Genomic DNA, 18,917 nt, shown 5'->3' on the forward strand with positions numbered 1-18,917 from the left:
AAAAGACAGATCTATAAATTTATTAAAATATTGTCAATACCAGTTTTCTGAAAGGTGGGAGAATGATTGATCATTGAAACTTCCATTGTACCGTAGGTATCAATTATAAATTTACAAAAATGACAAAACAATAAATGAAGTGTCATGAATCAAGACAATGATTGATCAATTGATAATTAAATACATGTACTTGCAGGCCTGCAGCGTAGGCAGGGCTGTATTTCAGAAGGCAACATATTTTTGAAACAGGTTTGAATTTGAAGTAAGGAACTTGAAGATAATTTTTTTTTTTTTTAGTTTCATCGAAATCATAACTGAACCCTTGGCAACAAAATTACCTTCCTAAAAAGCTATAGAAATGATTAGTGGATGTTTTTTAACCCTAACCGCCCTGAATCCTTCAAATTCCTCTTTGCCAAAGTGAAGGAATTTGGAGGATTGAGGTTACATGGCAAATGTTCGTTACTGATTTCGTGAGATGCACTTTGTCAAGGTCTTGGGCCAGACCTTGTGTTGTTTTTGCTCGGCCATGCATAGGATTGGATTATGCTTGAAATCCTCCGTACTGCTTCAGGATTTCACTAGCCAAGCCTCAAGATATTGACAGTCACTGTAGCAGGATTTTGCAGGATTCAGGCAGTGGTCACCCCTCCACGGACCATTTTCAAGAAATAATGGAGGAATTTGCAAGATTGAGGCTACCGGTATATGAGGCCAATTGGAGGATTTTGCAGGATTGAGGCTACATTCTAGCAAAAAGGCATTGGGAGTTAGGGTTAAAATGAAAAAAAGTCATTGCTTGCTTGTATTTTGCTTGTATTTGAAGAAAAAAATGACTCTTGAATGTTTAAAAGCTTGGAGGATGGCAGATGACTCACAAACATTTATCAGATTGGGCATCATGCCAATTCCACAGAAAGAGTTACTGTACATTGCCACTGCGATAAGAAACATTGCTTGGCTTCACATTGGTATGCGCGACACCGCTGTGCTCCTGCTGATATCTGCATTGTTATCGCTGGCACTGCAGTACATGTACATTTGCTTCGCCACAGCGGTTTCAGGTATCACGCAGTTAGCCGCAAAACAGGCCAGGCAGCACGGCATTCATAATTTCTGCCCGGGATGAGACATGTTTTTCCCTCCTTTTTTTCAGAAACAGCTGTGGCTTTTCCCACATCCACCGCCGATATTGATTTCAACGAGATTCAGAAACTCAAACGTGTTTTGTTTTTGTGTTTGTTAGTGACCAGGTATCCAGGCAACAGCACTAAAATACAGAGCTTGATGTATTAGGCACGAACATGTAATTATTCGTGTTAATTAAATGACAGCTCGCTGCACTTTACAGTCTGGTTTTATTATCTTCATTTCAGACTGATGAAAATTACGTTAACCTGTTCTTAAATGTATTATATTTGTTTATTAATGTTTAAACTGTTGAAAGGAAAATGAAATCTGAAATGTGATTTGACTGCATTAGCCAGAATTAATTTTTTAAATCCCGGAATAAAAAGAAGTCAATTTTTTCCAAATGTTTTATGTTTGTCAATACGTAGTAGTTTGTCAATACTTGTACACGTACGGTAGCAAGGTGTGCTATGCTACAGTTGTAACAATAAGATTTCTGCATTTGACTCATTAGCTACCGGTAGTATAAAAATTGAAATTAATAAAAATGAAAAAGGTCCCAATACAACCTTAGCATGGCAAGTCAGAAATTAATTTAATCAAAGTGAAGGTAGATTTAACACAAAGCTCCATTTTAAAACTGCAATTGTAAATGAAAAAAATTCTAATATGGGCCAAATTTAATCAAAAAAGGCGATTAACCTGAATACGTTTGATATTTCCCCTCTAGCAAGCTAGATCCATCTTTGCTGGCTGTCTTAAGATCCTGGACAGGAAAGACCCATTCCCCGGGTAATTTTGAAGAAGATTGGAGCCCCATGCAAGTGATAAACCGCATTAGCAATTTGAAGGGGGGGGGGATTTTAAAGGGAAGATGTGTACAACGTACTATGCATGCTGGGTTTTGGCAAATAAAGCATGACTGCACATGAGATTACAATGTGATGTTTAAATTTGCTTTTACTTTTGGGTCCGTGTACATGTGTAGGCAAGTACACAATGTACATCTTCGGTGCACAAAATAGGATGTCAAATAACTTCCATACATTTAAGAGGAGGAGAAAGTTGCCTGAAATATGTTCCTAAGAAAAATTAATTGCATTGCCCCTTTAATATGACACCATGTGCGTGTACAAGTGTACATGTCATGTACACCTGTTCAACGTGCAGGTTGTTAAATTTTACTGCGCAACAAAATCAAATGTAATTCATTTAAATGTATTCAAAGATATTCACTTGAACTCAAGCAATAGAGTACCGAAGTGAAACATCATGCGCACAATGTGTGTGTAAAAGACATTAGCGCGTGATTCAGCCCGTGAACCAACACGCGCGCGTACTCCATTCGTTTGTACTACACTTTTTGGTTCTAAATGACGTCACATTTCGGTACTCTATTAAGCCGATGATACAAATCATTTGGGAAAGTACACGTAGTATTAAAGCTTGATCCATATGACTGTATACATGTATTTCAAACTGTATGTAATTAAATTACAGTAAATGGTACAAAAACGAAACTGCCCGCCAACTTGCCTTGCTGTGTTACTGTGCCCATGAAGGTATGCTGTGCCTTACCGGTACATCCTTAATTAATTTACATGCGTGGATACAATTCACAGGTGCACCTTCTATCTTTTCCCATCACGCTGGTGGACATTTTCTGAAATCAATTTTGCCTAGATGATTATGATGAAAATGATGTCAAGTACTGTGCAACTGGCAGGTCAAATATTGAAAACTGATTGAATTCAGGGCAACAATGGTTTATTGTTGGGGAATAGGCCTTAGAGAGTCAAACTGGACATTACATAAATTGTGTTTTTTTTTATGTGGTACGGCTTTGTCAAAATATATTAATCACAATTTGACATGATTACACTGTACAATGCTTCTAAGTAAAACTCAACCAGCATACATGTATATTAAGTAAATATGTAAATGCTGAGAATAGTACCTGGAAAAATACAATATCAGAAAGCCTTATCATTGAAATAGCAGTACCTGTTTATTAATAACAGTATATACAAATAACACCTTTAACTTAGTTTAAGCACTTTGTTTCTTTTTACAAAATCATATCCACTTTGTTAACTCTTGAAAATGCAACTTGCAGTTTGCACGAATGTGAATGCAAAGCAAATTTGACATCATGAAACATTGGCTGTGAGATTCAAGTTGAAATATGTTAAACTTTTGTGAATTCACCGTGCAAAACTTGCCAGGATGTCGCAAATTTACATTAGCGTTCACTTTCAAATTCAGTGTGGACTGTCCTTTAAGCATTTTTTTTAAAATCGTATATTAGGCCCCCTAAAAAAGTTTTCGGTTTCTGGTATGGAGCTTGCCTCAAAAGTGGTGCGGTGACGCTTTTTTTTTTTTCTTACATTTTTTTCTTTAAATGTCAGCTGAATACTGCAAATGTCAGCTGAATACTGCAAATGGTGCCTGACTAAATTTTGTGCAAAATATATGGGAGCCAAGAGAGGCCACATAAAGCTTGTACTCGATCGTAACCCCATCTAAAAACACATTAAAATTATGCAGCAGCAGGATACCAGTCAAAATAGTGAGTTTGGCAGTTTTGAGACATCATCTTACATTGAAAAAAACTTTTTTCATTTTGCTGGTCAAAGCGCATGGCTACGGCGATGTGCGCGCATACCAGAAAGCAGAGACTTTTCTTTTTTACTCAATTGAAAGTGCAATTCCCTTTTTTATTCACAGATGCTGTATGTGCCCAGGTACATACAGTTTAAATGTTTGTCATGGGCGTCGCTAGATGTGGAGGTGTCAACCCCCCCCCCTCCTTAATATTTTTGTTGGCAAAATCATGTCTCCGTTGGCAAATTTGCTGGGTTGAAGAATGCCACCTATTGTCCGATACTGTCCATGATATAGTCTGGTTCGAACAGCATCCCTATAGGAAGATTGTATCCAGCGCCCCCCCCCCCCCTTCGATTTTGCGTGTCTGTGAAAAATCCTGTCTACCTTTTAGCAAGAATGGTCTGTCGGTAGAATTGTCACACCCCACCCCCCTCTCTGAGCCCCCCATTCAAAGTGGTCTGGCAACGGTACATGTGTAGTATTGCGCCAGCTAATAATATCCAGCCAGGCCTTTGTTTACTATCAATTACTGTCAGTTCTAATCCTGGGTGTTGACATTCTGGCTAAGTCAGCTCAGCTCAGTTAATTGCTGCTGACATTTACCAAGACAATTTATTGACAATTAACCCACTTTGAGAATCAAAATATCCAGTCTGGCTGCCTTGCAGATGTAGACTGTTTGGTTAAATATAGCGTCACAGCATACATGCATGTTTAGTTGGCTGTGGAAAGGGTGTGTACATTCATTGTAGTACACGCACCTGTAGAATACACGCACAGCCAAATTTGGAAAGAAAAAAAAAGTGTTTCATCAAATTTATGGAAGCACTCATGCACACATAATGTTTTATTGTTGACTTATCCAATTTCACAGCTTATTTCCTTGATGCTGAAAAAAAAATTGTGTTTACAGTAACGCGACCGAAAAATTGTTATAACCACATATCACCAAAAATTAAAAAGAGTTTATTTTTTACAGAAACAATCATTCTTCCCCCTGTGAGTTTTTGTGTGTTATTGGTTAATCAACTAAACAAAAAATGTTTAAATCCATTTCCAAATTTCCAAAATGTTTAAAAGAAACCTGAATTATAAAAATAGTTCAGGACGTCTTCAAATTTATTCAATTTTTAAAACCTTAGATTACATTATGGGTACACATACGTGTAGTTAAGTTTTTACTTTTTCAAAAACTGCCCGCTATTAATTATGTCAATCATTGTTGATTTATCATGTCAATCACGCTGATCTGCAGTCATAATGGGCAGCCCTTGCAAAATGGCTAAACTTTTAAACGGTTCATAAAATATTTGCCAAACGTTTACAAAATAAATGCAAAGTCACATACCTTATTCTGTAGCCCTCCCTTCCTTCAGTTTCCACAAGGAGGTTTTTTCTTAAGTATTTTATGAAATGGTAAAATAAATTTGAGGTTTAAAGTGCGACTTTTTTGCTGCCCCTATTACCTCTGAACTTATTAGCTTGCCGCTCAGGATATCATTTAAAACGAGTTCAAACTATTTTCATTAATTGGATAAATGTGCTTTACATCATCACTCTTAGGCACTTGGAGTGCATCCAGAGCTTACAAAATTGTACCTGTCAGATGCAACAGGGACAGGGAGAAAAATGGATCCCAAATTCATAGAATGAATGAGAACTGAAGAAAGCAGAGCTCAGCCACTATTACATGTATAGTTTATACATCTATATGCCTCTTAAAAAAAGGGTCATTAGTTTCCTGATATTGAAAGATTTTAGACTATCCCTTGTAATCCATGTAATTCTAAGCAAATCGGGGAATGACACAGATGTTTTACAGACTGTTCATGCATGCATGCATGGATATCCATGTACAGTGTATCATGGATGATTTACTATAATGTTAACTGTTAATGTAATACATGAAGCCCTATGATTTGTGATCAGCATACATCACAATTGATTACATGTGGCATCAGTAGCCTGATGCCTAGCCTGACATTCCCCCAAACCTGTTTGCTGCCCTCTGTCAGTGGACTGTGTCCAACCAACAAACAAGCTGCCATGGTCGTCGCCATGAACACCCACAATGCACTGTGGGGGTTTGTGTGTATTGCACAGTGCATTGTGGAGTGTGGTAGCTAGCATGCACAGCAAAGCTCTCTACATAATCATGCAGTGGGCCCTGTGTGCCACTGAATAATGTACTGGCTGTATGCATGCAGTACGTGTAGTGTGACATGGGACATGTACATGTACATGAAGGGGCTGGTGGGGCATACTGTACATAAAATTACTGATCTTGCAGTGTCTTGGATAGCGCCTTGTGCTGGGGCCTGTTCTCTGGCAATATGCCACAGTATGTTATCCACATCTACATGATACCTTCTCATGATGAGACCGTAGCTTGTGGATGAGCATCTGTTGTCTGTTGGCCCCGCCTTCCTCGTCAACTCAACCCAAGATTTTGGGCCGAATTTTGGGCCGTCTTGAGAGGAGCTTGCTGGGACAGGGAGGAGACATCTGTCCCAGCGTTTGGGGCCTCATTGTGGGTGGATCGTGGAGGCGAATTCTCTCCTACACTGGGCCACGGTACCCCTTGCCGTGCCCGTGGGGCACATCACTGAATCAGTGGGGTCCCTTTTTGACTAGCCGGCTGTTCTGGAGACTTTGTGTCTGCCTGCTGGACTGATCATCATGGGTACCTGGTAAGTCATTTAGATTTTGGCCTATGCCAACTTGAACTTGGACTATTTTGCTTCGTGGTTTTTTTTTTATATTTGGACTGCATTGGGTTTATATTCTTAATCGTAAAAGTGAGTTGGTTGAAGGAAAGAGATAGTGTACCAACTACCATCATGATGCGTAAGGTATGGTAAATATTCATCAAACTATTATTTTGCAAACTGTACTCCAGCTGTCATTTAATATATTGTTTGACGATTTGTCAAGTCTCCCTGTGAAATACATATATTATGTACAACAGAATCTTCCAAAATACACGGTCATCTATTCCTACCTCCATGGTACGTGAAGCACCTTTGAAAGGATCAGATGTTACAAGACCAGTATACTTACTGGTGGGCTATTCCAGTGTAATGACAGGAAGTGTTATGTCCATGACAGAGCCAATAAACCATGATATGTAATTAAAGCCAGAGTCCATCATTTGCAGCTATCCAAAAAGTAACTGGGGTAAGTAGGCCTACTGTTGAAAGACGTACTTGGTTGAAAGATAGTAAGGGAACTAAACTCCCTGTGAAATTACTCTTTCTGGCAAGCTGTCATTTTGAATTAATCAACGAAAGAAGGCTTTTCCAACGGTGCGTCTTAAGAAGTACCGTATGAAATTCAAATTAGTAGTTCATTTTGTTATTCGGCGAAGCGCGCGCAAGCATTGGCACGACGCACACGCGCGCGCGGTTGCTATAATTCGTCGGACGAGTGCGGGACATCGCGTAGCTGCAATCGGCTCAGTGAGAACGCGTCTCGGATGCTGAATTCAGGCCCAATTCAAAACATGATTTAGTAACTTTTGATTTGAAATCGAGATCCTAAAATGTTGTTTTTCTCGAAAAATGCAGCTGAAGCTAAGCTGAATCTTCATCAGGTTAGTTGTTCAGCATCCTTCTTCAGATATTCAGCACTTTTGTTACTTCAAACGAACAAAATGCACAACTTACAAATGATGTATACCTTTAATGATTCAGAGAAATGATCCAAAACTCCTAGTCTGTAATCTCCATCTATGACCATACCAGTATGCATTACTAGATGATGAACTTTATTTGAAAACTACAGTTTCGCTGTCATGGACATTACATAGTGCTGGAACGGCCCTGGTGGGGTGCGTGGTGCCCCTGGTTTGCACTTACCTCGTGTTTTCACCAGAGCAGGTGTTGTTCACTGATGGAGAATGCAAAAGAGCGGGTTGTCAGACTTTACAAAACAAGCAGACGGGCTTGACCCTAGACAAATTCTGCCAAGCGGCCTCGAGCGCAAGGATTAGAAGTCTGACAATTTCTAAATTGTCCTGGTAAAATTTGAATCGAAGAGAGAAAAACTCTTATTTTCTCTCCTTGCAGTACCCCTAAATTAATGAATGAATGTCTGTCGAATAAGTTGCAGCGTATCAGTTGTTTTGATTAGGCAAATCTACCGGTGGTGGGAGGGTCCTATAGTACTAGTTCCTCGTGTACACAGTAACATACATGTAGACATGCACATTGGGCATGTACATGTACTGTAAATGGCCTATTTGGATCTGCTAATATTAATAAATTTGTTATGACTGTGTAAACTGTGTTTTGATGAAAGAAATCAGAGATTTCAAAATTCGGTAATCCTAATTTTTTTCAAACTGAATAAAAGTTATAAATCTGATTTCACTGGAAGTTCCCATCCAGCTGACAGTCATGCCAACAAATAGTGACAAGTGAGGGGCCTCATGCAATGCCTTCCACAATGATTGGGTATAATTTGTGGTCAGTTAGTGACAATTTGGTCTTATAGTTAAAAACACCCCAGAGCTGTCATGTCAAAAACATGGGTAGGAACTCTCTGATCAGTCGAATGGGCAGGCTATTCATGAACCAAGAACACCACTGACTGAATGCTGTCACAATCAGATACTGTTCAGCAAACTGGGGGATGTTCAAGTTATGTTCTTAGCTTGTGTCACAAAAAACAAACAGCCTAATTTTTTTTAGGTTGGTTTAGAATATCTGGTTTCCAAAATTCAAGTAGAACTCAAACCGAATTTTAAAAAATCTGGATTTTGATCCCACCACCAGTGAAGAGAGAGAGAGTGTCACAATAACAAGATAAGATGGTTCCCAACCAACAAAGCTGCACATACACTTGTATTTAGGGCTTGAACTTTGAAGGAGTCATTGAGATGTAAAAAGAAGGGAAAGTGTTTGGTACTACATTGTAAGTAACAACAGCAGGTCGCCCACAGATGGTGTCCAGCCCCATCCAGGAAATCACCAGGGGTCATGCCGACAGTGACCCTGTCCTTTGAGGTCATTTAATCCCCTGCTATTATAGGATCTCATTAGTGCTATTTTTGTAATTCTTTGAAAACCAAGCGGCTACAGTCTATAGCAGGTAGATAAATCCATGATACTGATCAATCGCTGATGGTAATCCTTTGTTTGGGAAGTAATGCAGGAGGGGGTGGGGAGCTCTGTGGATATGTGACGCCCCAACTATCGCATCGGTCCCAACTATAGTTGGGACTGTCCCAACCATAGTGCGGCAGTTGGGTCGGCCCAACTATAGTTGGGACTGTCCCAACTATAGTGCGATAGTTGGGTCGGCCCAACTATAGTTGGGACTGTCCCAACTATAGTGCGATAGTTGGGTCGGCCCAATTATAGTTAGGACCATGTATTCGTCTGCATGCATGTTGCAGGGCTGCGGGCCTGCCACGTGGCACTGCCTAATTGGATGAGTTGTCCAGCTGGGTTTTATACTATAGTCCAGCAACATTTTGCAAAATTCAAAGATTGGGGTGGCCGGCCAACTATAGATGGGCCCCACCCATAGCTAATGTCAAAGGTCCCAAGTAAAGTTGGACATGTAACAGAGCTGCAGGGAATGTTTTATAGTCGTACATGTATCAATGTAAACTATAGTTGGGACCGCAAAATAAAAATATTGCAGTGGCCCAACTATAGATGGGCCCCACCCATAGATAATTTCATTGGTCCCAAGTAAAGTCAGATGTGTATAAGAGTTGTAGGGAATGTTTTATAATCGTACAACAACGTACACTATAGTTGGGACCGCAAAATAAAAAGATTGGGGTGGCCCAACTATAGATTGGCCCCGTCAATAGCTAATTTCAGTGGTCCCCAGTACAGTCAGATGTGTATCAGAGCTGTAGGGAACGTTTTATAGTTGTACTTCAATGTAAACTATAGTTGGGACACCGCAAAATAAAAAGATTGGAGTGGCCCAACTATAGATGGGCCCCCTTGATGACTCCCAACTATAGTTGGGCCAGCCCAACTGTGGAACTACATGTACAGTTGGGACCGTCCCAACTATAGACTGTCCCAACTATAGTTGGGACAGTCCCAACTATAGTTGGGACCGATACCATAGTTGGGGCGTAACAGATATAAATGTTGTTGTCTGTCCTGCACTAGTCTTGGTGTAAGCATGGTTTGGATTTTATGCCCCCTACTTCAGCCGGTCCCAACAAGTGCAGCGGTAGAGGTCACCATCAACAAGATGTATCAAATCCTCAGAATTTGTCTTGGGAATTTTGGCAGCACTACCCAGGATATTCGGAGGATACCTTTGCTCTTGTGCATTAGCTGGAATGAAGCTCGCATGAGGTACATGTACAAATGTATGCTGAAAGTTCCCAACACAGGATTTGATTAATTTTGTCAGGACCATAACAATATAGTCTTATCAGTGTCAGAAATACTTCTATAATAATAATAATAATAATAATAATTACCCTGGATTGGACATTTGGGAGACATTCCCATAGACTTGTGCACACATTTTTTCAAACTTCAATGTGCCCTAACCCAATATTCCCTTGTCCTTTTTTCACGAATTTCGGTATGTTTACTAATGAGACCACGAGCAACAAATACAGTATAACCTAATTGCGACAATAAAATTGCGCCTCTATAGGGGGGCTGTGACATTAGGGAGACATAAAAATGTCTCCCTAATGACCGATGTCTCCCACTGTGCGATGAAATCACGATAAGGTGTCTCCTTATGGTAACTTTACACGTTTAATATAACCGGAAGTGTACCATTAGGGAGACATTTCCATAGACTCGTGCAAACGTTTTTTTTCTGACTTTCCTGACCCCTTATCCTACCCACACAAATTTTGGTAGTTTTACTAATTGGACCATAAGCAATCTATCTAGCCTACATGTCTTTGCGACAGTAAACGTTGCTTTTAAATAGGGGCTGAGGCATTAAACTTAAAGAGACATTGAAATGTCTCCCTAATTCCACGTCTCCCAAAGGTATAACTTGACGCTAAGGTGTCTTCCAAAAAGTATAACTTACGACGGTAATGATTAACATCTTTATTCGTACAAGTTCATGGAACAAGATACAGAGTAAAAAAAAAAAAAAACTACCCAAGTACCGGTACTGTACATGTATAACAGAAGAAATATAAAAATCAATTGATACAATTGACACAAATTATTTTGAAGACATCAGTGTAATTAAAAATTCCACATTCAACAATGCTGTCTCTAACATAATGTCCCTAAAGCCCGGTTCATACATGTACTTCATGCGAATGCGAAGCGAATTTGACGTCGTGAAACATTCGCTGCGAAATTCGCCTGAGTTGAAATGTGTTCAACTTTTGCGAATTCGCAGCGCGAATACTTGCCATGACGTCACAGATTCGCGTTCGCTTTCGCGAATTTCGGTATGTTTACTTATTAGACCACGAGCAACAAATATAACCTAATTGCGACAGTAAAATTGCGCCTCTATAGGGGGCTGTGACATTAGGGAGACATAAAAATGTCTCCCTAATGACCGATGTCTCCCACCGTGTGAAGAAATCAGGATAAGGTGTCTCCTTACCTTTACACGTATAATATAACCGGAAATGTACCATTAGGGAGACATTCCCATAGACTCGTGCAAAATTTTTGTGTCGGACTCCCCTGACCCCTTATCCTACCCACACAAATTTTGGTAGTTTTACTAATTGGACCATGTGAGCAATCTATCTAGCCTACATGTCTTTACGACAGTAAACGTTGCTTTTAAATAGGGGCTGAGGCATTAAGGAGACATTGAAATGTCTCCCTAATTCCACATGTCTCCCAAAGGTATAACTTGACGCTAATTATTTTGAAGACATCAGTGTAATTAAAAATTTCACATTCAACAATGCTGTCTCTAACATAATGTCCTTAAAGCCCGGTTCATACTTCATGCGAATGCGAATGCGAAGCGAATTTGACGTCATGAAACATTTGCTGCGAAATTCGCCCGAGTTGAAATGTGTTCCACTTTTGCGAATTCGCAGCGCGAATACTTGTCATGACGTCACAGATTCGCGTTCGCTTTCGCTTTCGCATGAAGTATGAACCGGGCTTAAGGACAGACACATTTGTAAAGGTATGCTATCATACCTGAAATTGAAAGGAAAACCTAATTTTTTATGGGAGGGGGGATGTCTTCTCAGTTTTGTATCTCGACCATAAACTTCGTTTTCCATCTGGTTGTGGGATAAATTCTGAGATGTAATTTTCACAAAGTTATCACAAGGAGGGTGCTACATTTTCTTTGGTTTCGTTTGTCATAATGTGCTTACTAGTGCCCTTGATTGGACCAGTCTCCATCACTGAGTGAAGCATCGAGGTTTTGTCACATTTGTTTTTTTGTTTTCACGCTTCATTTAAATCTGCTTTTGAATAATTTTTTCCCCCCTTTCTCGTGAACGATCTGCAATATTTTTGAGGAAATTGACCTAGACTGCAATTTCCGGCCAGATCTATACAACCTCCTCCCTTGGTTAGCTCTCCCTTTGAAAAGTGTGAAACATTTTTTAATAATAAGGTGACGCCGCTCGCTTTAATTTGATGATGAATTGAATGCTTGGAGGCGCGACCAGCTTGCATGAAGAATACGCTGAATGTGGTACCGTATATGAAGCAAGGCTGGTGAAGTGAGGGATGGGCAAATTAAAATCGATTCCAAACTCGGAATTGCATGCATGACTGTTCGTTTTCTGAGGAACACCACTCCAGTTGTATGGAGAAATTTTGAAATCAGGTTTTGGCTTTCACTGACATACATATGTACATGAACTGGTATGTTCTTAGCAGTGTATGCTCAGTGCTGTCCGATAGCTTACGAGAATAGACTTTGTGCATGAACATAGAGGGCGCTTTGTGACCACTTTCGAAAGCTCCAGTGGGTGGGACACACCGCACATATGGCACCAAGTACCAGTGCGCACAACGAAATTTACTCTGAATATAAACATGAAGTCTCTTTGCGTGGGCGACAGCAGCAGTGCATTTGAATGTCTCTCCCATTGGTGTCCCCCTGTCACATGAAAATCCGACTCCTATGAAAATCAGACCCTATTTCCCTATTATTGGTTAATCCCTCGCACGTGACAGGTCATTCTCCCGAAACGATCCTAAAAATAGCATACATGTAGTATTGTATACTCATGCGTGTGCAGTACTACCAATGAGTCCACATTTCATGGAGTCAGATATTCACGCTCAACCCCAACTCTCCTTTTGTAACCATTCAGATGGTACCAGTACTTGTACAAAGAGGCCATACATGTAATGTACATTGTAACTTCTCAAGTTTATCAGTTGGGACTCGAACCCATGACCTCTTGCTTACATGTACTTCTTACCACTGAGCTTGCATGAGTTGGCTTGCCAGTCCAAATCTTACATGTACATGTGGTAGGGTAATCGCTAGTCAGGCATGCAAGTTTTCCTCGGATCAGCTGATTTCCTCATTTTTTGACCTCCCATGTGTGTCATTGAAAACAGAAAAACACTGTACAAAGTGTTGGAAAGATTTGAATTTCCACTTTTTTGTGTGACTTACCAGTTGCATGCCTGGCTAGTATGAGAATATATTTTACACAGGGAGTTTATTGCCATTACTATCTTTAAACCAAGTAAGCTTTTCAACAGTAATGTTGTCAGTTAGGCCCAGACCCATAGCCAGTGGGGTGTTGAAGGACCCACCCCAATTCAACATGGGTCCATTTTTTTAGCTCTCCATTTTGTAATTTTACCGGCATGAGATTTTTCAAAAATTAGTCTGAAATCAGACTTTGTGAATCTGAGAGATATCAGTATTGAAAGCAATGCATCTTACAGACCTTTCATCCAATTTTCAGATTTTTAAAAAAATTGACCTTCATTTTTCCAATAGCAGTCAAAATGAAATAACATTCTGTCACGCTTTGATATTGAAATTTGAAGTATGTTTCAAGCCCATTTGATAATTGAAATATCTATACCTTCATTATTTATGTATGAGAAAAAATAAACAATAAATAAAAACACACAAAGGTCAACTTTAAGTAAAAAAAGACCCCCCCCCCCACCACCATTTTGCCCCAGGCTTGCTATCTTTCAATTAATAAAGTTCTGCATATAACATGATATTGAAATTTACTAAATTGAGGTTTGTACATGTACATCAAGAAGGGACAGACTAATACAAAAATTAAAATTATGATTTTCACAGTCAAGTACATGTATATGTACCGGTACTACAACTTCAATTGATGTTTCATCTTTTCACAATTTTGAAACACAAAATAACGTATGCAAAACAGAGTGGTAAATACAAATTTGCAAGGTACCCCGGTACTTTGCCTTAATCATTTTGACCCACCGTGCTGCATTATATACCGGTATAAGGGGGGAAAAAATTGTACTCATTCAAACGATCATAATGTATTTGCTTGTACCCGGTATACTGTGTGCATACAGGGATAACCTGTACATGAATTGCACAGTTTTTCAAGTAGTGACACTCGGTCGTAACTAACCCCCTTATATTTACATTTTTCCATTTTTGCCATAGTTACAGTATTTGATCCACTAAACGAGTCTCCTGTTGTCGCCGCTCGCTTCAATCCACCAGACAATTAAATAATCCTTTTATGCTACCCCCATCGCTTTGAAGTGTTTTTCTCCCCACGTCTGTGATGTCAAATTTACTCTGTTGGGCCTCTTCAAAATGGTTGTTCTTTAAAATCTCTCGGCTCTCACTGCAAAGTCTGACCATAATGCGAGTATGGATAGTGCGGAGGTCAGACCCTCTAAAAGGAAGCCACAGTCGACGAGCATCAGCAAGAGAAATCTAGGGATGTTGTAAGGGAAAGAAAACAGAGCATGAGTGGAGAAAACCCAAGATAGAGACCTCAAGTGCAGAAGAACCTGCAAAACGGAACCAGAGTGTCTTAACTCACACTTTAGCTAACAAAACTCTCAAACATTACCGTGGGGTACCGACTAATTCGCCAGTCCAAGTTTGATGCCCTGAGAGGGAAACTGACACAAAAACTAAACCCCCCCCCAAAAAAAAACCATGTACATGTAGGCAGTGTTTGAGCTGCCAGATCTGTACACTTATACACAGCATGAAATTTGCTGAAGCAAATAGGTGAATCCATTTTTGTTCATAACAAAATAAGTGGTAATTTGGTAAGTATTTAAAAAAAAAAACATGTTTGTTGGCCAGGCCTTAATGTCATCTTCTTAAGGTGCCTGTTCAGTTTGCATCAGAGAGTGAATTAAAGTCATTTACATTCAAAATGAAACATAAAGTGAGACGATTTTCTCCATTGTTTTGCAGGACTTTTTTAATCAGTAGTCTGTTGTCATGACTTGTAGAGATATATTAGGTGATTTGTCAGTTGCAGTACATGTATTTGTGGTTGACAATTTGTTTCACAGTTTGGCCTGTTTTCTCGTACATGTCACGCTCTAATTATCTCAGGGTTTTTTTTGAGTCGCAGTGCACAGTATTGAGAGTGGCAAATTGTCTGATTAGGAGAGTGCCCTGGTGGCCAACGGTAACTAGGCCAAGAAAGCAAACGGGGTCATTGTTCACATGCACAGCATTGACGTCACTGGTACTAAGTCTCTTGTTTGCCCGGCGCCCTGTCTTCTTTTCAACCAACACGACTCTCTTGTGGCTTATTCCTCCATGCTCCAACCCAACCACAGAGACGACTAAGGTGAAACAGGTATTGAAAAGGAAAGGAGGGGATTGTTCACAGGAGGGAAACTGAGATGAAGTGGGTATCAATAGGAGTCATAGCATGAGGTGGAGAGCTTTTGTTGGGGCTCCTAATCTGAAAGTGGCGATATCAGGGGCCTTGGTTGTACTGTGGAGCTCCATGGTTGTACCTACTCTATGTGTGTGTTTACCACACACAGTGTTTACATGTAGGTTAAATACATGTAGTACTTGTGCACATGAACATATTGCCAGTGTGCAAAACATGCCCCATGTAACATGTACATGAAGTTTGTTCAAAATTGTACTCATTTCGTGCCATTCAAAGTACATGGATATTGTACAAATGTACATGTATGCGTAGGGTACCTGTATAGTACTAATACGTACATGTACATGTACATGTACCATTTAAATGATGTCACTTGATACCTTGTTTTTCATTTTGTAAGTGTGGACACCCAATTTTCAAATGATGAATTGTGGTGCATACAATTCCTATTCATTTTGATGTTAAAAGTTTAGTAAGTTTTTTCCCTCTAATTCCTAAATAGTTTCACCTTGATTATTTGTTGAAAAAAATTGTGCTGGTCAAATGGTCACATACCGTTATTGAACACAAGTTATTTTTTTCTTCTAAAAATGCTCCTTTTCTGACCTTCTTGAATAAAATTAAATGTTATAATACCAGCAGTTTTGAAAGGGCAGCTTGGTATCATCTTTAAAAAATCTGACTTTACTCAGTTTTTGTTTGTGTATTTTACCAATTTCTCCCCATGTGTTTCCATTTATTGATATTCATTTATTTGTCGTTGCTACAAGATCAATGATTGTTTGGTACAAACATCAAACACTCTTTTCTCTAAAAGATTTGGCATTCTTTTATCCTGAGATAGAATTTCCTTATAAATATCGTACATGTAAGCATGTAATGTGCTTTCTGTTTAATAGTAATACACAGATACACAATAAGCATTGATTTCATCAAACTTACAGTTACAGGCAGTATCAATGAAGAGAAATGCCAACAGTTGAATTTGTAAATTAAAATCATTTGTAACAATTTCATCAATGTCAGTTATATCCAAACACCAATTAAGACGGATGCTCATCTGTTCATGTACATGTACATGTACATGTATGTGCAGTATGCGCAATACACGATAGATGTGTGCATTACGGTTTGCAGGTCATCTTATAGCCAGGGCTCCGGTTGTGCCTGCCTGCCTGGATTGAAAGCCCTGATCCAATTTGCATGGCTCTGACTGTCTCAGCGTGCCGAGGGCAAGGGACACTCCCTAGGTGGCTCAGATGAGATGCCAGCCAATTGCTGGCCCTGCGCTATTGCACATGCATGCATAACATGGAAATTGCAAGAACATGCATGTACGGTACATGTACACATACTATACTGCATGAATGTCCATGCATGTGCTTTCCCCCATGCATTTGCATGCATCTGTGCGTGTGTAGGCCACATGTATATTAGAATGTTGGATTTTTGCTTATACATGTAGCATGAAAGCCAGGTAATGGGATATACCAGTACATGTATGTAACTAACAGACTATGTGTACAAGCACATGTACATACATGTACATGTACACATGTTCTAAGGTTAAAAATCAACCTCCCCATGTGGGCAAACATTAAGTTGATGAGGCCTTATCGAAGGAGTCGTTAAGGAAGAATTGCTGGCAGAGCTAGGAGACATGTATGCATTCTTTGACTAAGGACCTGCCCGCCTCCTTGCATTTTAAGGCCCACGTGTGTCTGTTGAAAATGTAACGGGAAGAAAAATCTGGAGCAAAATCTATCCAAACTTTTCCCTGGATACATGATGAACATGAACATGTTACAAGCGTGTGTTCACCGTCGATTGTGGACGTCCTATTGTCCCTCTTTTGTTTGTACTCTTTACTTTTTAGGAAGACTCCCATAGGTTTTATACATGACCCCAATCGCGGACGTATGCTGGGAATCGTGGACAATATTGTTCTCTTTTGTTCTCTGGTATTTTTCGTCCACGGTTTGAAAAGATGAACACATACATGTACATGTACATTTTGTTCACATGGCACAATTAGATGCTTTGGAACTGCTTTGGAAAAAATTGGACCCCAAATTTATGAAATAACCCACATATAGCTACCTATTTTAAGTTGTACAATGTATGTGTCAAAGGCCATACTTTATTTCTCTCCATACAATGTGTGCATTTATTATTTCGCACTGAGCCTCCATGTACATGGTAGCCAGTATTGTGCACATCTATTGTAATTTGCTGTTCCCATCAGCTCCCTCCCATTCACCTTGCTCCACCATTTATCGATTTGACACCGTCTTCTATTCTTCTTGTCAAGGTGACTCTAAGCCTTACAAATCATATGACCATAGTTGAGATAATGTCACCTGCAGTCATCAATAGCCAACGTTGCTTTTTTCCCCCCCCACATTTTTTTAAGCAAGGATTATTGGCAATCTAAAGGTTGCGTTTTTCAGAGTTTGTCAGACTCCAAAGTCAGACAAACTGGACAGACTTTGTGTTCAAATTGTATTATAATATTTTGGGGCAGTTTGGTTTTTGAGTGTTTGCAAATGATCCTGTATTCCTTTAAGTAAAATGAGGACATGCTGTATGTATTGCAGTGTACACAAAAGTACTTTGTATAATACGTAGTTTGTCAAGTAGTTACTCAGTTCCAACGATATCATGTCCATGTCCATGCACAGCACAGAGATCATCGATGCCGGAAGTTTTGCATACACGGTATATTGGCACTCAACGTTGACAACTTCATTGGTGTATAAGCGTTACCTTGGTAACAGGGTTAGCACAATGAGCCATTGACGTCATGAGAGACCTCATCAGTAATTCACACGGATCACTTCATGGAAGCACAGTGTATGGCACATGTATACAGCACATTGTATGCATAATGTTCATGATCATGGAATATACACAATTGTACTGAAGATGATGCCACATACATTACTATATTTGGACAATTCCACAAAATTATAAACCCTGGTGAAATTTCAAAATTTTCCAAATGTCACAAATGTTGAAGCTTATTATCTGTACTTTATTGAAATACATGTGTAGTTTGTTTAAATAACAATGTTCAGTTCAGCTGTTACCTGCAAATGACAAAATTAATTAATGGGTACACAAAAATCAATTTGTCTGAGTATGTCAGACATCATGGCGTTTCAAGCCGATTTCTATACCACAGCAAAAATTTAAAAATGGCCAGGAATAATTTTTTTAAATCAATGTAGTAACTGACTGATACGTTATTTTTATCAAAAATTAAACAAACTTTATGATAATTACAAATGTATGCACACTGTTGAATTGTTCAAAATGACACTGTGGAACTGCCCATTAGGCCAAAAAAAAAAAGTTCTGCTTCCGGTTACCCTAGGTACCTACCCTATTTTGACAGCCC

At 39.4% G+C, this 18,917-nt stretch overlaps 1 protein-coding gene across 3 annotated transcripts in view; it reads left to right on the forward strand.

Moving 5' to 3' along the window:
• Positions 1-18,917, forward strand: part of LOC119739441 (NACHT domain- and WD repeat-containing protein 1-like) — a 51,560-nt gene that overhangs the window by 12,116 nt on the left and 20,527 nt on the right. The window contains exon 1 of one of the 3 annotated variants that reach the window (XM_038214397.1): positions 5,968-6,428. The exons of the other annotated variants lie outside the window; for them this stretch is intronic. Within the exon in view, the coding sequence (XP_038070325.1) occupies positions 6,418-6,428 (11 nt within the window). The 5' untranslated portion in view covers positions 5,968-6,417. Of the gene's footprint in view, positions 1-5,967; positions 6,429-18,917 lie in introns of those variants that run through there. 3 annotated transcript variants of the gene reach the window in all.

Source organism: Patiria miniata, unplaced genomic scaffold (genome assembly GCF_015706575.1).
Source record: "Patiria miniata isolate m_02_andy unplaced genomic scaffold, ASM1570657v1 HiC_scaffold_30, whole genome shotgun sequence".
Classification (NCBI taxonomy): domain Eukaryota; kingdom Metazoa; phylum Echinodermata; class Asteroidea; order Valvatida; family Asterinidae; genus Patiria; species Patiria miniata.